This window comes from Lithobates pipiens, unplaced genomic scaffold (assembly GCF_037356315.1).
Source record: "Lithobates pipiens isolate NorthernLeopardFrog02 unplaced genomic scaffold, aLitPip1_a1.2 Scaffold_8, whole genome shotgun sequence".
Classification (NCBI taxonomy): domain Eukaryota; kingdom Metazoa; phylum Chordata; class Amphibia; order Anura; family Ranidae; genus Lithobates; species Lithobates pipiens.
In genome coordinates, this window is record NW_027507903.1 from 586,182,492 (window position 1) to 586,206,911 (window position 24,420).

The 24,420-nt window shown below is 43.7% G+C and overlaps 1 protein-coding gene across 2 annotated transcripts in view; it reads left to right on the top strand.

Annotated features, from left to right (window-relative positions):
* The window catches only part of HOOK2 (hook microtubule tethering protein 2), a 74,032-nt gene that overhangs the window by 41,028 nt on the left and 8,584 nt on the right, over nt 1-24,420 (top strand). For both annotated transcript variants that reach the window (XM_077470396.1, XM_077470397.1), the window contains exons 9-19: nt 3,574-3,731; nt 8,902-9,042; nt 14,183-14,384; nt 16,341-16,451; nt 17,252-17,339; nt 18,612-18,681; nt 19,443-19,580; nt 20,711-20,798; nt 20,871-20,905; nt 22,227-22,309; nt 22,984-23,087. In XM_077470396.1, the coding sequence (XP_077326522.1) occupies nt 3,574-3,731; nt 8,902-9,042; nt 14,183-14,384; nt 16,341-16,451; nt 17,252-17,339; nt 18,612-18,681; nt 19,443-19,580; nt 20,711-20,798; nt 20,871-20,905; nt 22,227-22,309; nt 22,984-23,087 (1,218 nt within the window). The remainder of the gene's footprint in view (nt 1-3,573; nt 3,732-8,901; nt 9,043-14,182; nt 14,385-16,340; nt 16,452-17,251; nt 17,340-18,611; nt 18,682-19,442; nt 19,581-20,710; nt 20,799-20,870; nt 20,906-22,226; nt 22,310-22,983; nt 23,088-24,420) is intronic.

The window sequence follows — 24,420 nt, forward strand, 5'->3', positions numbered from 1 at the left end:
GAGAACACAGCCTATCAATTCACTAGAGACCAGTGACATCACTGAGACCTTCATATTCACCAGTGACGTCACTGAGACCTTCACATTCATGAGAACATATTATATCCATTCACTAGAGACCAGTGACTTCACTGAGACCTTCATATTCGCCAGTGACATCACTGAGACCTTCATATTCGCCAGTGACATCACTGAGACCTTCATATTCGCCAGTGACATCACTGAGACCTTCATATTCGCCAGTGACATCACTGAGACCTTCATATTCGCCAGTGACATCACTGAGACCTTCATATTCGCCAGTGACATTACTGAGACCTTCATATTCACCAGTGACATCACTGAGACATTCATATTCATGAGAACATATTATATCTATTCACTAGACACCAGTGACGTCACTGAGACCTTCATATTCACCAGTGACGTCACTGAGACCTTCACATTCATGAGAACATATTATATCCATTCACTAGAGACCAGTGACATCACTGAGACCTTCATATCCACCAGTGACATCACTGAGACCTTCATAATCATGGGAACATTCATTCATCACTGCTGAATAAGAGTTTTTAAAGAGTTTTTGAAACGGACTGGAATATTGGTGGTTTTATAACCCTAAATTATATAACTGATATCAGCCAGTGTGTTGTGTGACCTGCAGTCATTGGTGGTGGGTTGGGTTTCTAAGATCTCCCTCTTCATTAAGTGATTTTGCCCTCTTAAAAAGGTTTTAAGCTGAGTTTGGTGTGACATCTGGAAATGTGGGTGAGTTTAATACCTGCTTTGTATCTGCTACCTCTAACCATAACTTTCTGCATGTCTGCACTGGTTATGCAATGCCTGCTAATCTAACCCAGTTCTGTACCCTGCTGACTAGCAGGGGGCAGCCATGACACTGAAACCTGCTTGAACTGTGTATTGTGTATGCTTGTATGCCTATGTTTGTGCATAACTGGTCACGTGAACCATGTTGTCTTAAAACCGATGTCTGTTCTCACACTATACGTGTATCTGCAAACAAGATGGTTATTGAATGGCAGCTGTTTTTATATGCACTACCAGGTGCTGACAACACAGCTTCATGGTTACTACAGACATCATAGAAACTCATACTTTTTCAGCACGACTTTTAGTTAGAGGAGTTAAAGCTAAAGCAGTGTCATCGGGTAGATTGCTAGAAGATCTATGAATATAACTGTACCAAACCTGCAGTGCACAGAGAAGTGATGATGGCTCCATGTTGCAAAGGTTACACTCTGCTGCATGTATAAGTACATGTCCCAACCCTACCTCTATGCATGGTACTACTTGTATACCCTACTGCATCGTGGTTACTGTTCTCCCCCAGTTTCTATTTTCTCACATAAGCCAAGTGTAAAAGATTGGTCAAGACTTAAGCTCACCATACACTATGCAATCTCCTTTAGATCTACCATTAATTATGTAGTGCAAGGGCCTGCCAGATTGAATACGGTCTGAATGGTTAGATTAGGTGCATCTTCCTATTATATGGTTTTGGTAAATCTAAAGGAGAAACAGAAACTGTGTAATCCGATATTAAAGTGCAGTGATGGCGAACCTTGGCACCCCAGATGTTTTGGAACTACATTTCCCATGATGCTCTGGCACTCTGCAGTGTAGTGGAGCATCATTGGAAATGTAGTTCCAAAACATCTGGGGGGCCAAGGTTCACCATCACTGGTATAGTGGATGGCCATATTAGGTCATTGATGTCACAAGCATCCTCTCCCATTAGTGTATATGCAGTTGCAGAGTGGGGAGTGTGAACGCTTCCTTCCAGGATCAGTTGGGAACCAAGTTATGCCAAAACCAAGCTCATCCTCTGGGGTCCTATATATATATATATATATATAATCTCCAGAAGAACCTTTAAAATTTACAGGATGTCTCTAGAAACCCTTGCTAAAACGTATAACTACTAATGCCAGTACATTAGCAAGATCTTATAGATATAGTAGTAAATAAAATAAAAGGCCAAGAGTTATTTATTTATTTTTTATAACCCCCCCCCTATTTTGAATGATAAAATCCAGCAATATTCACATACTTAAAGTTGTTATAATAAAAGTTTTAATTAAAAAAATAAAATAATTGTATACTTGCCTGCTCTGGGCAGTGTTTTTTGCCAGATCCTCCTCGGGTCCTTCACTGGTGCTTCTGGCTTCTCCCTTCTGCGGAGTGCCCCTACAGGAAGCCGCTTGCTATGGAGGCACCCGAGCCAAGCCGCTGCTCTGTGTATCCATTCAGACACAAAGCTGCGGCTGGGACCCGCCCCACCCACTCTCTCTTCATTGGGTCACTGACTTTGACAGCAGCGGGAGCCAGTGGTGCCCGCTGCTGTATTAGCCAATGAGGAGGGAGAGTGCAACATCGCTGGATCGAGATGGGCTCAGGTAAGTATGGGGAGGGCTGCAGAACACAGAATGTTTTTTTTTTTTATCTTAATGAAAAGAATGCATTAAAGGAGAATTATAGCCAAAGCTTGTTTGGCTGTACTTCTCCTCCTCAGGCTTTCACACTGGAGACAATGGTGCAGTAGTTTAAGGGCGGATTGCAGGCGCTATTTCTAATGCTATAGCGTCTGCAAAACACTCTCGGTCTGAAAGGGGTCTTATGCTGGATGGGAACATGGGTGTGGTAGTTGCATAGGTCCATAAAGGTAGCAAGGTCATAAAGATATGGGTGAGTGAGTTTGGGGTGAAGGAACTTGACTGGCCTGCAGAGTCCTGACCTCAACCCGATGGAAAACCTTTGGGATGAATTAGAGTGGAGACTGCGAGCCAGGCCTTCTCGTCCAACATCAGTGCCTGACCTCACAAATGCTCTTCTGGAAGAATGATCAAACATTCCCATAGACACACTCCTAAACCTTGTGGACAGCCTTCCCAGAAGAGTTGAAGCTGTTATAGCTGCAAAGGGTGAGCCAACTCAATATTGAACCCTACGGACTAAGACTGGGATGCCATTAAAGTTCGTGTGTGTGTGTGTGTGTGTAAAGGCAGGTGTACTTTTGGAAATGGTGTATCAAGTGGTTTAAAAACCTTTTGAGTTACATGTAACAAATATGGGGGAAAAGGAGTTTTGAGTTTGTGTGGCACTGGGGTTAGCAGCCATAATATTTCTCTCAGTATAGGGATTGCTTGCTATAGGTGATCTCTTGATCCCTGAAAATGCTAGTTGTCTGGCTGCTATGCTGAGCCTCTAGCTTCAGTACTGTCTGTCTAACTCAGAACAGGTATACCTACTAGAAAAGGCAAAGTAAAGTCAGAAGTCTTTAATTGCTTATGTCTTCTGGGCTAGTGACTCAAGTCAGAAGCTTATCATGTCTGCCAGGCAACTAGTCTTTCCAGAAAGAGTCAGCAATGACACTTTTACATTTCTCCCAAAGGGTTTCTTTTAACTTTTTCCTTTTACCACATTGTGTCAACTGCATGATGACAGGTCCTCTTTTATTATTCCTTTCCTCTTCATTCCTGTTTCTCACACTATGGGGTCCCGGTGCCTCTCTCTCTCCTCTCCCTTGTGCCCTTCCTTTCCCTCTGTAAGGTATCGGTGCTGATAGAAGAGAAGCGGAGTCTGGTGTCTGAAAACAGAGTCCTCCGGGAACATCAGGAGGAGGAAGGAATGGAATCGCCCCAGGTCTTCAACAAGAAGATGCTTCTTCTGCAGAGTCAGATTGAACAGTTACAGGAGGAGAACTACAGGTATCGGATCTAGATGAGAGCCTGTCATTAGAATGCTCAACTGCACATCACTTGCAATCGGCACCATCCAGACAGAGGGTCTCCTCCTACAGGCTTTAACTAGACACTAGACCAGTGTTTCTCAACCTTTTTTTTACCGTCGGGAACCCCTGGCAAAAAGTCTGAGATCTTGAGGAACCTGGAATAATGTTCAGATATACAGCTTTATTTTCCACGTATATGCTCAATTCTGGGCTTAACTGGCTGTAAGCAGTGTACAGGGGGCAGCAGGGCAGAGCACAGGAGGTCAGGACACAATACAGGGGGGGCAGCAGGGCACATTATGGGACACATTGCATGGGGCAGCAGGGCACATTATGGGGCACACAGCAGAACATGGGGCACATCACAGGGCATACAGCAGAGTACAGGTAACCTTACAGGACTCGCAGCAGAGCATTGGGCACACCATGGGGCACACAGCAGAACATGGGTAACATATAATAAGGATACACAGTAGAAAATGAGGAACATTACAGGGCTCACAGCAGGGCATGGGGCACATTACAGGGCTCACAATGGGGCACATTAAGGGACACCCAGCAGGACACATCAAGGGACATACAGCACATGGGGAACATCAAAGGGCACACAGCAGGACATGGAGAACAACATGGACCAAACAGCAGAAATGGGTCACACAGCAGGATATGGGGCACACAGCAGGACATAGGGCACATTACGGGGATCACAGCAGGACACAGGGCAGATTATGGAGCCAAGCACATCAGGCACACGGCATAGGGCACATTACAGGCACATGGCAGGGCATTGGCACATGGCAGGTGATTGGGGACATCATGGGCCACATCGCAGGGCATGGGGCACAGCCAGCACATGGCAGGGCATGGGGCACATAAGCTCACACTCGCAGCAGGGCATGGGGCACACCAGTACACTGTTGTAGTCATTTCAAATGCAGAGTAGCACGGGAAGCGGCTGAATAAGTCTTCTCTTTCATATCGCGCTGCTTCCCGTTGGCCCCTCCTCTCTTCTCATCTATCCCAGGTGAAGTCACAAGTTGTTTGGGTGGGCGGGAGGAAAGGAGGGGCCGGCGGGGAGAAGCACGATCTGAAAGAGAACTTATTACATATGCTTCCCGTGCTACTCTGCCTGTGTTAACGGAAACCCGATCTACCCGTCGGCTGGCTGTGATTGAAGGGTAGATTGCCGCGGAACCCCGGTTGAGGAACGCTGAACTAGACACTGATAAAAGGCACAAGACTGCTATATACTGCTGATGAGAAAAGGTATTTAGCAGTTTATATTTGCTATACTTTAGCATTTTCATGTTGTGTGGGAGACCAGATATAATGCATGCAGGGTCCTGGATTTAGTAACACTTTTTAAGGCTTTTTTTTCTTCTATTTTTATCTAGTGTTCCAGCCAGCAGTCTGTTTTTCACAAGCTTAAAGTGGTTGTAAAGAACAATTGCAGCCATCTCCTCTGTTCTGTTAATCTCGCCTACACTGTAAATGTGGCGTTTTTTTGTTTTGTTTTTTTGTCTTTTAAACAATGCCTGTAAATAGCTATCTGCTGTATTACTCTGATCTACTGGCTACAGAGTACAGAGGGAGGGGCCGAGTTGTTTCCCCCCCCAATCAACCGGCCAGAAGAGATCAAAGGTAAAGTGTTTTGCAGGCTTCGTTTTACAAAAACATTTACACAGTGTAGGAGAGATTACTATAACAGACGAGCTGGCTTTAATCGTTCTGTACTTTTACGGCACATACTAATAGCGGTAGGGAGGACTCACGCACGCAGAGAGGAGAGCAGTGGGATGATTGAGGCACGTAACCTGACCACGGTAATCATTGATCAGCAACCATGATTACCGTGGTCAGCACACACAGCCAGGTGTGTTTTTTTTTTTTTTTTTGTTTTTTTACAGCTTAGAAGGGGGCAGAGTGGACTGCACAAGCACTGTGCTGTTTAGCCACTTAAAGACCAGCCACTGCAGTTGTACTGCAGCAATGTGGCTGCTTCCAGTGAATCGCCATCATTGTACGTCGGCTCGTACATGGTGATTTGTGGACGTGCGCACCCACTGGCCAGCGGGGGAGTCAATCGACGGGTGGGGTGGACTCTGTCCGCCGGCCATCTGCGATCGTTCCCCACAGTGACAGGACGGGGATCTGTCTGTGTAAACAAGGCAAATCTCCGTTCTAACAGGGAAGATCACACAGATCCTGTCTTTCTGCTATGCAGGAAGATGGACCTGTATGTTTCCACAGTCCCCCATACAGTTAGTAAATACAAACTGGGAACACATTTACCCCTTGATCGCCCCTGAGGTTAACACCTTCCCTGCCAGTGTCATTAGTACAATAACAGTGCATATTTTTTGCACTAATCACTGTAATAATGTCACTGCTTCCCAAAAAAGTGTTGGCTAGGTGTCCGATCTGTCTGCCACAATCCTGCTAAAAATCACTGATCGCCGCCATTACTAAATAAGTCATAAAAAATTCTATAAATCTATCTCCTTTTTTGTAAACGCGATACATTTTGCCCAAACCAATCAATATACGCTTATTGCAAATTTTTTTTTTTTTGGGATATTTATTATAGTAATGAAAAATATATAGTGACAATTTTGAAAAAAAATTTAATTTTTTTTTTTTTTTTTTTTGTTTATAGTGCAAAAAATAAAAACCGCAGAGGTGATAAAATACCACCAAAAGAAAGCTCTATCTGTGAGGAAAAAAAAGGACCTCAATTTTGTTTGGGTACAGCGTGGTACGACCGCACAATTAAAGCGGCACAGTGGTGTATTGCAAAAAAGGGCCTGGTCATTAATGGGGAAAGTCTTCTGGTCCTTAAAGGGGTTGTAAAGGTAAATATTTTTTCACCTTAATGCATTCTATGCATGAAGGTGAAAAAACATCTGACCGTGACAGCTCCCCCAGCGAGGGAGCTCGCATGAACGTGAGAAGTACTTGCGGGGGGGCCAGGACAGCCGCCGAGGGACCCCAGAAGAGCAGGTTCGAGGCCAATCTGTGCAAAACGAGCTGCACAGTGGAGGTAAGTAAACATGTTTGTTATTTAAAAATAAAATAATAACTTTACAACTGCTTTAAGTCTTCTGGTCCCTAAATCAACGGTATTAAACTGGTGGCCCTCCAACTGTTGTGGAACTACAAGTCCCATCGTGCCTCTGCCTGTGGGAGTCATGTTTGTAACTGTCAGCCTTGCAATGCCTCATGGGACTTGTAGTTCTGCAACAGCTGGAGGAGCCGCAAGTTTTTGCGTAACTGATTATAAAGTGTGAGCGGGAGATTGGCTTTAACTTGTTAGTGTATCTAAATCTGCTAATACAACTGACAATGCTGCAGTCTGCTGTGCCTCTTCTTCTGCTCATTGAGTTGTGTTTCACTAATACAGGAGGTGTGTGACTGGCCAGATCACCAGGTGAAAAAGTCAGGGAGAAGGCTAAAGGCCCCTTTCACACGTGCAGACTGTTCAGATTTTCCTGTCAGTTTTTTCAGGCTGACCTGAACGGTCGCTCCATACATCTCTCTGGAGCGACGGATGTCAGCAGGGACATCCGATCTGCCCCAATCCGGTCCGCTCCACTAAATCCAGATGGGTGGTTGTCCTATTTTCCTTCCGTCTGGTGGATTGGATGAAAATGGACAGGAAAACTGAGATCTGTCAGGTCCGTCCCTGCACAGTGTGCAGAGACGGACTTGTCATCCTCCGGCTCAGTGGGGATCAACGGATGGATCGCTGCTGAGCAAGCGGATGCCTGAAAACGGGTCCGCACGTGTGAAGGGGCCCTAAGGCAACTAAATCAGTTGCCACATCTAATGATTGGAAATCTGCAATATATTCAAGTTTTAGTTTTAATACTGCTTTAATGTAACGCAGAACCAAGGCATAGACCAATCAATATGCCTTAAGTCCTCTGAATTCAACAGTGGAGTACATACTTTGCACGCAGCATGTGTTGGTGTATAGGGCTGAATGAAATGTAATTTTTGTGACTTCAATAAAGTTGCAAAACAAGAAAAACACTCAAATGGTGTGATTCATCATTACAATGCATTGCACCGCTCCTTCAGAGCACACACCAACGGCTGAGCTGTAATACGCACTGCTAATGTGAATGGGCCCTAATTTATTACTGTACAACCACAGAATAACAAGTCCACACAATTTAACACTAACGTGGAAAAGAGGTCTTGCTGTACTCTTGATCTACTGTAAATTTCTCATGCTATATTAATCAGTCCTGGTTGAACTTACAGTCCGTCTACTGGTCACACATGCCAAGTTTACTGCTTATCAGATGGCGTGTTTCTGGATTTGAAGGCTCTTGAGAAAAATGCATAAACACAGAGAATATGCCATATGACCCATAGCACAATAAGCAGAATCGTTCACCTTTTTGTGTAGGCTACTTCTGATTGGTGGTTAGGAATTACTGGACTTTGAACATCATAAATCCTTCGGCAAAAGCCCAACCTTTTGATAAGGTGCACACTGTACATAAAAAGCCCCACTTTACAGCATTGCAATCTACATTGCCTACCCAGCTTTGAAATGTGTGCAGGTAAAAAAATAGAATATATGCTTGTGTCAGTGTCACGAGCTTGGTAACGTGCAAAAACCATAAAACAACCACTGAGCTCTTGATCTGCTGGTCTGACAGTAATAATCACCTCCCAGCCACGCAGGGAGAAGCCCCAGCACAGGTCTCTGAATCTTGTGAATCCTTGGAGGTAGGGGGACTCCAGAACAAGCTGTTCTCTTCCTGTTGTAGGGAATATCCAGATATGGCAGCTTCATAGGACAGAATATACAGGGATAGTTTAAGGAGACATGGTAAAGCAAGCTGTCATTATTTACAGAATATATATATATATATATATATATATATATATATATATATATATATATATATATATATATATATATATATTATAATATATATATATATTAGTGTGTGTTTGAATGGACCACAGACCTGAATGACTTCAGCCTGTAAAAAAAAAATGCATAAAAAGTAAAAATTGATAGATCCAAAGATACAGATGTCATAACTGAGGCAAATCGCAGATCTTTTTGTGAAACTCGTGCCTTGCTAACTTTTTTTTATTTATTTTAAAAGAGATCTTTGTCTTTTTAGGCTGGAGAGTGCACGGGATGACTACAGGCAGCGGTGTCAGGAGTTGGATCGGGAGGTACAGGATCTACAGCAGCGTAACCAGGATCTCACAGGGCTAGCACACGAGGCCCAATCACTGCGGGATGAGATGGACGTGCTCAGGTGAGCGGGTATTTTGGAAATGGTATTGAGAATCGGGATATGAAGTCTCAAACAATTATTATTAAAGAGAAACTACATCCCCCCTACCTTTTTTTTTTTTTTTTTTTTTTTTCCTCCTAGGTAATCCACAGAAAACATACACAAAAAAAGCTGAGACCAGGAGTATGCAAAAAATGTATTACAAAATTTGTTTAAAATTCCTACACGTATTTGTGTGTGTGTGTGTGTATAATAAAATATATATACACCAATGCTAGGTATCTTGCTCAGAGGCGAGACCAACCATCATTAAGTTATTTATGGCTAATTATGCCCACTCCAAATGTATATAAATTTCCGTGGGTCAACGCGTTTCACTTAAATTGGCTTCATCAGGATGTATAGAAGATAATAGCAGTTGTCTATAACATACAAATGTATATTATGATTAAACATACTTAAAGCGGAGGTCCACCCACCGCTGCAAATATTAAAAGCCAGCAGCTACACATACTTCAGCTGCTGGCTTTTATTAATGGGACACTTGCCTATCCTGCAGTCCAGCGATGTCGGCACCGCAGCTGATGTTTCCATCAGCTGTCGGTTGCTGCCCCGCTGTTGCAGGTAAGGGAACCCGGCATTGTAGCCTTATGGCTTCACGGCTGGAACCCTACTGCGCATGTGAGAGGCTCTGCTCCTCTCTCTCCAGGGGGGGGGGGGGGGGGGACAAATAAGCGGAAGTTCCACTTTTTTGGTGGAACTCTGCTTTTAAGGGTTACCACACATCACCTGCAAGATCCCAATAAAGAGTAAACCTTAATGCCAGAGCAGCTACAGTACATAGGCATTCCCTGGGTGGATACCTGAGCACAAAGAGGCCAAAATGAGACGCTGGATACCTATATTAAGAAAAACAACCAATTACAATACCTATGTCTCTGGTCATCTAAATTGGCATTTGTCCCATTATACCAGATAACATCACTTGGTTATGTCACTGAAACCAAATGCCAATATATGCTACATATTCCTACCTAGAACACCATTAAATGGTTTAAGAAGCAATGCAACCTATACTATAAGTACATAGCTAGTCTGTATATCATTGCTACCAATTATAAGGGAGCAATCCAATTACCTCCTCAAACTGCAATTTGTACATGGAGATTCAGAGAGAAAGCCAAAGGGTTTGGGAAACCAACATGATTGTACAAACTTCAACAGAATTAAATAAAAATAAAAAGAACTACCCAATATAGTTGTATATATTTCCAAAGGGGAAGCTGAGACTACACTAGATGGTGCCATTGTTCACCAAGACTAAATACACATTGCTTAGCTTGGAATGTCCATACAAATATGATGGTAAAGATTTTACATTCCAAGGGAACAAGCCAGTAAAATCGATCGGAGATCTGACCCACATCAGCATAGCTCAATAAAAATAAGAATTGCGTCCTGTGAGAAACCTGACAAAAGAAAAACATGCCCACTTGAAATAATTTAATAAAAGGAAATGCACTATGGCATCACTAAACAATCCTACTGCTCCACCAGAAACCCCACACCTACCCGTCGTCCAATTCAACACTTTCATAGTCAAGGTATCCTACAGCAGAATACATGCATGGCACTGTGTTCCAGCTGTGTTCTATAGGGATCTGAACCTCTACTGCGGCACACCCAGTCCCGGGCCACATATTCTTCTGTGATGTCATCGGGAGGCCAGCTGTTGCTTCTGAATTTGCATCACGTGCTAGCTGCAAATAGAAACAATACAGCTGGCTCCTCGTTGAAGTAGCACGTGTGTGGTAGAATACGTCAAGGCCTCCAAGGATGAATGATGTTGGTATCCAAGGAGGCTGCAAGAAAGTGAAACCTTGTTTTTAGTGCGTAAAGCACTTTTTCCAATCTCTTTAGTTGGTGGTTAGGGATGAGCTCAGGCGTGTGCAGAGCCTGCCAGCAAGTCGGCGCAGTGCTGCACTAATCGCAGGCAGTGAGACATTGCCCCCAAGTGCGGCTGCAGAGATCGGGAAATGTCTCACTGCCTATAATTAGTGCAGCAATGCGCCGACTTCCTGGCGGGCTCTGCACGTGTTCCATGCGAACACGCCTGCGCTCATCCCTATTGATGGTAAAGCTGAACAGCTCAGTCAGACCATTCTCCCCTCACTTCTGTCCAAACATGTGACTGGCAAGAAGTCTACTGTTTAACCACTAGCCGACCAGCCATCGTGATTATACTGCAGCAGGTTGGCTCGGCTGGGCAAATCGCTGTAGCTATATGTCTCCCCTTTTAAGATGTCACAGCAGGCGCACACGCGCCCGCCACGTGTCCCCAGAGCCAATACGTGTGCCCGGCAGGCGCGATGCCCGAAGGGCACCCGCGATCACTCATGACAGAGCGAGCACCAGGATCTGAAACACACAAATCCCGGTTCTGTCAGGGGAGAGGAGACAGATCATGTGTTCATACTAAGTATGAACCACTGATCTTTCTCCTCCCCTGTAAGTCCCATCCCTCTACAGTTAGAACACACCCAGGGAACACAGTTAACCCCTTGATCACCCCCTAGTGTTAACCCCTTCCCTGCCAGTGTAATTTATAAAGTAATCAATGGCTATTTTTAGCACTGATCACTGTATAAATGTAAATGGTCCCAAAATAGTGTCAAAAATGTCTGCTCTGTCTGCCGTAATGTCGCAGTACTGATAAAAATCGCAGATCACCGCCATTACCAGTAAAAAAATAAATAATAATAATAATGCAAATTACATAAATCTATCCCCTATTTTGTAGAAGCTAAAGCTTTTGCGCAAAACCAATCAATACGCTTGTTGCAGTATTTATTTATTTTTAAATTTGGCATATTTATAGCAAAAACTTCAAAATATTGTGTTTTTTGCAAAATTGTAGCTCTTTTTATTTTATTTTTTTGTTTATACTGTAAAAAATCAAAAAACGCAGAGGTGATCAAATACCACCAAAAGAAAGCTTTATTTGTGGGGGGAAAAAAGGATGTCAATTTTGTTTGGCTACAACGTTGCACGATTGCGCAATCCTCAGTTAAATCGACGCAATGACGTATCACAAAAAATAGCTTGGTCAGGAAGGGGACAAATCCTTTCAAGGCTGAAGTGGTTAATGAGCATCGTTTAACAGTGTTAATTACACATTCACCATCATTCAGCACAGGATGAATGAAAATTGTAATTGTGGCTGGTAGTAAACTTTCCCTTCACTTACAGTGATCGACCTTCCACCAGTATAAACTGAGCCTTGTAAGTGCAGGAATGTTTATTAGCGGACACATTAAATTTTTTGCATTTTCAATTAAAAACCATACACATGATGCTATGCAATACTTGAGCAAACACCCTTTTACTCTTGATCCCGGCGCACCAAACCGGCCTGTATTGTAGTGTTTGGCCAGATCCTTATGAGTGTTCACGAGCCCAATGCCTTTCCGAGCTATATTTATTCCTTCTTCAGGGTAAGAGGAGGGTGCATAAATATTATACAAAAGAAAGCATGCATTAGCGAGAGCTACCGTGATCTGTCCTAACCCCCCCTCCCCTCCCCGTGCACACAAGGGCCTTTGGAACAGGGGGGGGGGGGGGGAAATGTCGCTAATGCATACTTTCTTGTGATATAGCAATATTTATGCACATTCCTCTTACCCTGAAGAAGGATTAAATATAGTTCTGAAACACGGTTGAATATTCTGTGAACACCCATAAGGATCGGCCATACATTAAAATACAGGCCGTCTGGTGCTCCAGGATCAAGAGTCATAAGGTGTTTCCTCAAGTAATTGTATAACATCATCTGTATTGTTTTTAATTGAATATGTAACCATTATGACATTCTGGTCTTCTTCCTTTTTTGTTTTTTTTCTCTTTAAATTTTACTTCATTTACTTTTGTGTATTATCTATTCTGCCTACAAAATCCCATTGGGGTCTAACTAGTTGTAGCTATTCATTTTTAGGGATGTTGGCAGGATTTGATATCTAAATACAGCACCCAACTGGCCACCCTAATTGGCTTCAATGAGTCCTGGTTACCAGCTCAGTGTGTTGTTTGCCTATCTGCTGGGGCCTAATAGAGCACTGATTAGTGGCACTTTAAATGGTTTGCAGTGCTTGTTCTCACACAACCGACATTCCTTGTTAGGCTACAGCTGGTACTGCTGAACTTTCCAGCTCCTTGAACACTGGGGCATCTAGGAGCAGTGCGTCCCCAACGTTTTAGCATGCCTGATGGGTCTGATCTTTGTACTCCGTGATACCAGCGCTTTGAGCCCTGTTTATTCAGGGTTGTAGGTCTTGCCTTCGTGAATGCACAGGGCTCTAAATGCCAAAATCACTTGGTGCAGCAGCCTCCTTTTTTTTTTTTTTTATTATTTTTTTTTTTTTTTTGGTTCTTTGTGTTGGTTTTCTTTTACCTTAACCGGGACTTTGTTTTGCTGTTTCTATGTCCTGTTCCTATACATCCTTTGGAGATTTCCTTCGTTTTATGGCTGTGGGGTGCTTTGCTCATTTTGTACCCTCAGCTGTCACTCCTTCTTGTCAATACAACTCTGATGCCTATTTCAGAGAGAAGGTTTTTAGTTACTCCATGAGCCGTTTGTGCTCTTCTTAATCTAGTGTTACATAGGCCTGTTGGCATTGTGTTGGCCACCCCTTCAGTTGGCATGCTTTGGACATCCTGGGGTAATACTGTTTCCTGTATTGTACAATTTTTAAGCAAATTGTTTTTTTGACTTGCAAGTAAAATCTGTTTCTTGGAGTACAATATAGGCCACAGGTCCCCCTAAACTCCTGGTATTTTATTACTCTTCCCTTCCCCCCCCCCAATGTTTGCTATGAGACTGGCGAGGATAATATGGGAGATGCATCTGCAGCTTTTATTTTTGCTGGTTTCCAATCGCCTGAAGGCAGCAGCTTAAAACCCAGGGTTAATGAATACCGTGACCTGTAATGTACTGTAAGAAATGGGTTTTATTGGTAAGTTTAAAAAAAAAAAATTATAAAAAAAAATAAAAGCATTTCATTTTTGTGTTAAATTGATTGGGTGACTTTATGGTGAAAAGCAGCAGTTGCATAGAAAGGCCAGCTAGGTATTTTACATTTTTCTCCCATCTTCTGTTGCCTTTCAGGCACTCCTCGGATCGGGTGGGGAAGTTGGAGTCTTTGGTTGAGTCGTACAAGAAGAAACTGGAGGACCTGGGTGACCTGCGCCGCCAGGTGAAGCTCTTGGAGGAGAGGAACACAGTTTACATGCAGCGCACCTGTCAGTTGGAGGACGAGCTTCACAAGGCACACGCATCTCGCAGCCAGGTGGAGGGACTCTCCAGACAGGTAAGTGGATGAATACCAGCATTATTGAAAAGAGGAAGATGCAGCTGAACCCTGATGTTCTTCTAATGAGAATAAATGCACACAATATTTAGGAAAATCAACAACGAAGTATGAGAGGAGCAATCCAAAGATACAAGTGGTGTCTGATTGTCCTGGGGCAGGCATAGCATGTATGTGCATTGAGCAGGCACCTCAGTGCTGGACTAAACCACAGAGGCACACAGCGGAGGGATTTCTGTGTAATAGGCAAATAGTGGGTCTTTAACCACTTATCTACTGGGCAATGTCGCCCCCTACCTGCCCAAGCCATTTTTCAGCTTTCAGCGCTGTCGCATTTTGAATGACAATTACGCGGTCATACAACAATGTAAACATGTGAAATTTTTATCATTTTCTTCTTCACACAACTAGAGCTTTGTTTTGGTGGTATTTAATCACTGTTGAGATTTTTAATTTTTTTCCTAAAAAAAAAACACGAACATTTTGAGAAAAATTGTTTTTCTTAGGCCCCTTTCACACGGGACGGTTCAGTAATGATCCGTCCCGTGATGATCCGCTCGCTCAGCGGGGATCGCTCCGTTGTCCCCGCTGAGCTGGCTGCGGACAGGGCAGTCTCCGCACACTGTGCGGGGACCGCCCTGTCAGCTCTCCTCTATGGGGATCGGATGCGCACGGACCGTCTGTCCATGTTCATCCGATCCGCTCTGCAGACGGATAGAAAAATAGGATTTTCCTCCGTCTGCCGAATCGGACAATAGCGGAGGCGGACGAAATCGGGTGTCTGCGGATGTTCATCTGCAGACACCCGCTATCCCATAGGGATGAATGTATGCCCGTATTTCATCCGCAAACGGATGGATGAAATACGGACATATCGTCCGCATGTGTGAAAGGGGCCTTAGTTTGTTAGTAAATTTTGTAAACAAGTAATTTTTTCTCCTTCAATGATGTGCACTGATGAGCTGCACTGATTAGGAGGCACTAATATTCTGCACTTATGGGCACGGATAGGTGGCACTGGTGGGCACTGATGGGCGACGCTATAAGCCAGCACTGACTGGCATCACTAATGGGCACTGATTTCTGTCTGTGGTAGGCATTGATTTCTGGCACTGGTGGCGCTCTAATGTAATCAGTGCCCTGATTACATCTCTCACTGTCCCCTGCGAGGAAATGCCGTTGATCGGCTCTCCTCGCCACACGCTCTCAGTGTGAGGTGAGGAGAGCAGATTACTGGCACTTCCTGGACACAGCCAATCGCATGATTAAAGAGCCATGTTAGCAGCTCTTTACAGGGATTGGGGTCATGCCGTGTCTTGGCAGGAGTGGCTGTTCAGGTGCACCGTCAGATGACGTCCACCCAGAACAAGAGCTGCATCGTCCCGCTGTGATTTGATGGTGGTTAAGGACATAAAGTGGAACTTTAGTCAGAAAATTAAGTCCTGCTAGATTACTTCAGGCTGGCCCCTTTTGCTCAGTTGCTCTCAGCTGCTTCTGTTTGATCTGCAACTGCCATGGTGCTGCCCATGTGATCAGTTATGACGCCAGCCATTTGATGGTTTGACAGTTTGGTTGAGGACACAAGCAAATGTTAGCAATTCCAGGAATGGATCTGATTTTTGAAACTGTTAATTTCATGTGTCTAGTTCTGCTTGATGATTTACTGCTGTTCAGGGGCTCTGGGCTTCAGCAAAATGGCAGCCTCCGGCAAGAAGAAACCGGAGCTGGCGGCTGGAGGGAATTTACAGCACACATTTTGCTAGCGTCCATTTTAATGTGGAATGTATGTTCCTTGCTAAAGAACATTATGTTTTATCAAGTTGTTATGGGTAAAGTTCTGCTTTTAAAGTAGAGAGTTTAAAATGGCAAATAGGTTCACTTATACATCTTACTGCTTGCATCTGTTTACTTGTTTACCCCATTCTGCTGTTATACTTTCATTTTCAAACACTGCAGATCCAGGAACTGCACAAGAAGCACTCCTCAGAATCTTTACGTGCTGAGAAATGGCAGTTTGAGTTCCAGACTCTTAAGGAGAAGTATGAAGCTCTACAGAAGGAGAAAGAGGTGAGCTTGGGTACCACCATACAATGACAGCTGCTCACTGATGCTCAATCATACCGTATGAGCATCACACATGTAGTCCCCTGTTGCTAAAATCACCAAATGCAGCCAACAGTCTCCTGTAAGCCCTTGTTCACACTTCAAATCTCACATCCTTGCTTGACTCCATCCTGGCTTGCATAAGACTTCTTTAACAGAAGTCAATGCAAGTCATGTTGAAGTGGCGGCAAAGTAGTTCAGAAACCTTTCTCTAAGTTGGAGCCACTTGAGTCGCACCGATTAGAAACAATTCCATTGCCGTTAATTGGGCGCGACTTGTCATACCACTTTGAATTCTCAAGTCGGATGAGAAGTCGGGGCAGTGTGAACCGGGGCTAAATGAACATGTCAAATACTCTCTGGCAAGCAGTGAATCCATTCTTTGTTATCTTACAACGATACAAGCACAGTTGCTGACTGACTCTACCAAGTGTGTTGGATGACGTGTTGTCTTATCTCCCACCATTCGCAGCATAAGTACCAGACACAGTAGTGATATTGTGGACTGTGGGAAAGAACCACAGCACCCAGCTTCTTTTTTAGTAGTTCTTGCACAACAAATCGGTAGTATTGCCACTTTTATCTTGTTCATGATTCAGGCTTTTTTTTTTTTTTTTTTTGCTTGGATGGGGGGGGGGGGGAGTGGTTTTGATCTAGCATGTTTGTTGTAGCAGGGTTATTGGACTTATCCTTAGCTAGGTATTTGCCAGGTGTATAGTATTTGGAGTCCTTTTTATATCTTGCATTAACCTGTACTTATTTAGCGGCTGCTTATGGAGCGGGATTCTCTCCGGGAAACCAATGAAGAGCTGCGCTGTTCCCACCTCCAGCAGACGTGTCTTGTACAGGGAGGTAAGTGGCCAGGAGGTGGCTGAGACAAAGTTATTTTAGCAGATATTTTTTCATTCCTTAGAGTTAAAATTAACTTGTGAGGGAAATTTCAAGACCTCCATTGCTGACCTCAGTCTGAAAATGTTATGGCTGTCATGTTGATTGTCAGCATTGTTCACCATTTGTTGGGTCACTGATTTAGAGCAAGGATACAGCCATTGAAATTGGAACTCTTTACCTTCATAATTTTGTTAAGGTCTGTTCTAATTCGAGGCTTAAAGCAAAGCTGTGCTACAGCACCTTTCTGTTGTGCCCATGGCTGAACAGAGCAGTGGGGGCGTGAAAGGAAGGTATATAGTATACAAGTAGTAGATTTTGTCTGGAGGGCAGCATTAAAGTGATGCTGTTGCTTTGCCCTGTATAGGCAACTTCAGTTTAAACACACCTGTTAATGTTTTTCTAAATTTAAAAAGCACATTTGAAACTGATCTCAAATTCAGATGTAATGCACCTGTGTTTGCCCAATAATATGCGTCCTTCTATGTGAACACCACTTTACCTACTTTGACCAAATCTCATTTGCACTATTGTCAAAAGTATGCATACAAGTCAAGTTCACCCACCCCCAAACTCGCTCATCAATGTCTTTATGGACCTTGCTTTGTGCACTGGTGTGCAGTCACAATGGAACAGGAAGGGGCCATCCCCAAACTGTTCCCACAAAGTTGAGAGCATGAAATTGTCCAAAATGTCTTGGTATGCTGACACCTTAAGAGTTCCCTTCACTGGAACTAAGGGGCCAAGCCCAACTCCTGAAAAACAACCACCACACCATAATCCCCCCTTCACCAAATGATTTGGACCAGTGCACAAAGCAAGGTCCATAAAGACAGGGATGAGCGAGTTTGAGGAGGAGGAACTTGACTGGCCTGCACAGAGTCGTGACCTCAACCCGATAGAACACTTTTGGGATGAATTAGAGCGGAGACTGTGAGCCAGGCCGCCTTGTCCAACATCAGTGCCCAACCTTACAAATGCACTTCTGGAAGAATGGTCAAACATTCTCATAGACACACTCCTAAACCTTGTGGACAGCCTTTCCAGAAGAGTTGAAGCTGGTATAGCTGCAAAAGGTGGGCCAACTCAATATTGAACCCTATGTACTAAGACTGGGGTGACATTAAAGTTGATGTAAAAGCAGGCGTCGCAATATAGTGTAAGTGTATATGCTGTATGGGTGATTCCTTTTCAGCTGTGGCCAATCAGTGTATAATCTTTCTTGCTCTATTGCAGATGTTCTTCTTTCTGGTCCATCTCCTCCTATGGAGAATTTGGCAGCAGAGATCCTGCCTGCAGAAGTAAAGTAAGTCTGTCCAGCGATGTCTGTCTGTGATGTTCTCTGATGGGGAAGAGTAGAAGCAGCCATGTTTATTTGTAACACTGAGAGATTGATTTAATAAAGGCAAATAGACTTGCAGTGCACAACTGCATTTGCAATGTGCATAGTCTGTTTGCCTTTATTAAATCAATCCCTCAGTGTTACAAATAAACATGGCTCATAAGCTTTGTAAATGTGGTAAAGCTCTACAGATGTCTAAAAGTAGACAGAAGATGGAAACCTAATTTGGAAAGCGTAACTCGTTTAGAATTTTTGATGAACAGAGCATCAAAATGATTAAAGCCCTTTGTCGCTCACCTGAATACGCTCACATGACCCTTGAAGGGGCCATTCCCAAGAGTGAAAACTGATGATTTACCGCTGCAGTGTGAGCCTGTACTTACTGCTATCACACCACCGCTGGAGTCTTCAGAACCTGTGAGGACTTCACCGAAGGACAACCACTGGAAAGTGCCCATATCTCAAGGCAGCAATGTGGCATCCTGAGGATGCACCCACCCACTCTGCAGCCCAGAATAGATGTGGTACCCAACATGTCACATGACCACGGATTCAAGTATGTATTTATTTTTAAATGTATTGGAAAATTTAGCTAGGGAGGGTAACGTTTTTAGTGCGGACAGCTCAGCTTTAATCCTGCAGCCCCAGGCATTGGACCTTGAATGCCATATGGTATATACAGCCCTCTATGTCATGTATTCTACTAAAACCTGTATATCTTCCAGGGAGACAGTGATTCGGCTGCAGCAGGAGAATAAGATGCTGTGTATTCAAGAGGCCTCGTACCAGGAGCGCCTCACTGAGCTGCAGAATCTGCTGGAGGAATCAAATCGGGGCCGTAACCGTCAAGAGAGTGAAAACCGGTAAGGGAAAGAAACAAATGTCGTACATTTTATGAATACTTTTAGAGCTACCCCATAGGAGCCGCTGGTAGGTGTGCACAGGTTCTTTCTTTAATCAGCGCATGCAGGCACTCATCAAGGCAGTATCTCATCCACTCGGGCTCAACAAACAGTCTAGGGGTGTCTTTTTGAAGTTTATTGCTAAGTAACTAACTGGTAATTTGGAGGGACGATGTGAGATGAAATACTCCAAATCACTTGATACTTAAATGGCAGAGGACTCTTCTCATTCTGTAAGCAGCAGCAATACTGTATCTGCTGCTAGCTGAAAACCAGGAGAATTGCTGGACAAGTTTAGCAGAAATAGACTGAAATGCTCTAGCTTCTTACAGCTCAGGTACCACCAGATTCTGCAACACAGTGGGTTGGCTCTACTCAAAGATCGTGGGTAATGGTCAGTCCAGAGATGAGACCTCCCGCAAAGCAGTCTAGCTTCCAGTTCAAGAAGAAGGGTTCCAAAGATGAGCAATGGTCCCTTTCCTTGAACACATGGACCCATCCCAACAGAGGGGGGGAAAAAAGACAATCATCCCAGGGTTCCAGCCTGTTTAACAGTAGCTCAGAAACCATCTGGGTGCACAGGGATTAGTTTGGCCCTATTAAATATTCAGGTGGGGAATAGGCTACGTCAAACAATTACTGCTGCTGTGATTACAGCAGAAGCTCAAAACACGAAATTTGCCTAACAACCGAACTAGGAGGGTGCTACATCTAAGTGTCATGACAGATGTATTTTAAAGTGGTGCTATTAGTCCAGATTTTGCAAGTCTGCATGAATAAATTCTGATGTGTCACAAAATACAGTGGGTAGTATATCTTTTCCAAAAGCTGTACCTTTTGTCATCAGAAAGCTGCTGTTCAGATCCACTTAGTGACTGCCTAAGCTGAGATGATGTCACCAGTTTGCTGCACATGGTTTCTTTTTGTGCTCAAACATGCGGATTTCTGACTTCCTATTCATGCATATTTTGGGTCAGTGACTCCGAAATGATTGAAGCCAAAGTCAGCCAGGAACCTGGAATTCTTGGGATGTAAGCCATGTTGGCCCTGTTTCTCCCACTGCATTTATTCTAACTTTGATCTTCTTTCAGACTGAATCAACAGCAGATCCAAGAGCTGCGGGCTCAGGTAGAGGATCTCCAGAGACAGCTGCAGGAACAGGGCAGTCGTGCTGAAGATGTAAGTACCGCTTGTGTGATTCTAATGTGCAAGTCACATATGTAACTCTGACGTGTGCTTTTTCTTTTCCAGTCTTCACACCTGAAAAGGAAGCTGGAAGAACATCTGTAAGTGTAAACCTCTTGTCAGTACGGCTCTTGCGAGGGTCAGTTGCATACTTCATTAGGAGAGTGGACTGGTGGAGCACTGGTCTCCAAGCCGCATACATAATTGTTCCAGTCTAGCTAGGTAAATTTTATACTGAGGTGACGCTAATGAATGAGGAACTTTGGCAGAACTTTCAGGATAACCATCTGGGAATGACAGTCCAGACGTGATTCTTTATGCTGTATAAAACTTAGGGGATTTGCGCCTCCCACTCACTACTACACCCACCCCCGGTGCCGCGGACCCTGAAGCATAAAAGGGGGTAGGTTAAGCGCCGGTACATCTTGGTTTTTGGTGATTCTTTATGCGTCATATTTTTTTATTTTTTTTTGGTTGAAGCAGAAGTAAACCCATCAATTTAGCGGTTGTATGTGCTGGGAATGTAACCATCACATTGGTTGTGCTCTCAACCAAACTGTCAAACCATTCAATGGCTGGTGTCATAACTGATCACATGTGCAGCATCATGGCAGTTGATTAAACGGAAGCCAGGATGGCCGTTTCCTTGCCTGAAAATGTTTAGAGTTTACTTCCACATAAAAAAAAAAAAAAACTGCCAACACGTTTTAAGGGTTTCTATTGAGGTGCCCTTCATCCTGGGTTTGATAGGGAATCTGGACAAATGGTTGGTCCTGGGGTTATATTGAGAATGTGTTTAGAGCCTGCTATTGGAAGCTGCTGGACCAGTTTTTCATGTAGTCCTTGCTGCCCCTGTACTAACCAATATGCTGAAAACTCTAGGACCCCTGAACACGTCACATTCAGCTATGGAGTGTTATATTCTGTGAGGCTACATATGCATTTAGCTGGGTTCATTGTGTTGTGCTGATTGTGAACTCAGTCATGTACCTCCAATCACAGTGGTCACCTTATAAGAAAACCCATGTAACCCCTAATGGCATTTATAAACACTTCCTCCTTTCTGTAAAACGTGCAGCATAGGCAGTCTCAATATAGGAGGTGGAGGTGCCTTACTTGTGGCTTCTGATTGGCAGCCTGGCTTCACCTTCTATGTACTGTGCGAGAGGTAAGATGGTGTACCTGGTGGTTTGTCCAATGATTATACACCCCAGGTTGTAGCTGAATAGTTCATATAGAGGTGTGTGTGTGTATATATATATATATATGTGTGTGTGTGTGTGTGTGTGTGTGTGTGTGTGTGTATATATATTATGCAGCTTCTGTACATACTGGTAAAGGAGAGGGGTGCAAGAATTTAAAACACAGTTCTTAGTAAACAAACCTCCTTTTTTTTTTTTTTTTTTTTTTTTTTTCTCTCAGGGACAAGCTGCATGATGCGCACTCTGAGCTTCAGAAGAAGAGAGAGTACATAGAGACCTTGGAACCCAAAGCTGACCTGAACAGTAAGTAGGCATTACATTTCATTCTGGTCTTGTGAATTAACCCACCTCTTGAACAACACGCAGCCAGACAGGTGACATGAATTTCCTGGTGCAGCTATGAGTCTTCTTATCCCTTCTCCATCTCTTGCCTAATCATACCGTGTGTAAATTAATCAGCATTGTCACCTTTGACCTATAAGCAGAGAAGTGACCCAGGAAAGATTTGTCGTAAACAAGGAATTAGCAGATTGGTCATTGTGACTGGCAGAGGTGTGTTAATCACAAAAACGGCTGGACAAGATTATAGATACTTTGGGAGTGAAGCAGTAAATAATACTAATTTATTACAGACCTTTAAATAGCACTGACCATTTATGCAGCGCTTTACATACTGTACATTCACTTCAGTACCTTCCCTCAAACAACTTGCAATCTAAGGTCCTTATCACACATACTCATACTAGAGCCAATGTACACAGAAACCAATTAACCTAAGAGCATGTACAGTATTTGAAGTGTGGGAGGAAACTAGAGTACCTGGCGGAAACCTATGCAAGCACAAGGAGGACATGCAAACTCCATGCTGATGGGGTATTTGGCTGTCTGCCTGAGGTTCCTCTTTAATTCAGTTTATCACTCAGTAACCATTTTAAGGATGTAATTAGTGTGACTTGTAATCCTGGCTGTTCCTTTAGTGTCCAAGAAAGTGGACGAGTTACAGCAGATCCTGCGGCAGAAGGAAGAAGATATGCGCGCCATGGAGGAGAGGTACAAGAGATATGTGGAGAAAGCCCGTACGGTGAGTAAATCTGTGAGTCCGTTTTGTTTACGTAAAGGATAAGATCACCTTTAGGAGCATGTTACACCCATATTTAGAGTGTAACATCCTCCTATGCACCCAACTCCCACCACCAGCGCTCCCCACTCTGTGACAGCGGGTGGGGGATTCTCGCCCCACACCCACTGTCCCTTTTTGAAAACCGCACGGCTGTGTGCAGCTCCACCCACACAGCTGCATCATTCATTCACAGATTCATATGAATGAAAAAACGAAAAGTTGCCATCTGCCATCATGGCAGACGTGCTTGTAGTTTGAATGGGCTGCTCAGCATGCTCGTAGTTCATTCAGTCTTCTTCTGCAAGCCCGTACGGCGATACGGGCACAAAGCTAGAGTAGGACTGTGCAAAAACCTGACATTGCACACATGATCTACTGATCGCATGTGCAATGCTCTTCAGGCTCCAGTAAAAAAAATTATAATAAGTACACATTTTTTAACCTACAAAAAGTGCGTTTATCTATTTGTTTTAAAAGGTGAACTTTTAAAGTATAACCAATTAGATTCAGCCATTTTTTTATTTTCCCTCACTGTACTAGAGACATGAAATTAGGGTGGCTATGGACAACAGGTTCTCCTTTAGACACTTGCAGACTTCTATATAACAGGGCCATGTGTCCGATCCAGGCTTTGAATATGAGACACAAAACTTCTGCTTGCTGTAGTGGCGATAAATCCGGCTAAACATTTAAAACCTTGGCTAATCTCATATAAATGTGTTGCATAATATTTGAGCTAAGCCATGGCCCTATATCACACCTGTGTCATGAACAATATTACAATTCTCACTCAGTCCTGTTTTTAGTCCTATAGCTGAGGTTGTGTAGACAAAAACTCAGCCAAGCTCTACCGCATAATTGTAGAATGATGAGCTGAATAATGGTGCTCTGACTTGTTTTTGTCCCATAAACCTCAAAATGGCAAAAAATGCCGGCAACTCGATTGCTTCTTAAATCTTTATTGAGCACTAACAGCAGTGCCACATCTAAAACACTGACATGTTTCGGCCGGAGCCTTCCTCATGAGTAAGGCTCTGGCCGAAACATGTTAGCATTTTAGATGTCGCACTGCTGTTGGTGCTCACTAAAGATTAGGCTCCAGCCGAAACATGTTAGCGTTTTTAGATGTCGCACCGCTGTTAGTGCTCAATAAAGATTTAAGAAGCAATCGCGTTGCTGCCATTTTTTGCTACTTTGCGGTTTATGGGACACAAGCCTGAGCACCATTATTCAGCTCATCATTCTACAATTATGTAGTAGAGCTTGAGTGAGTTTTTGTCATTCAATAAAATCC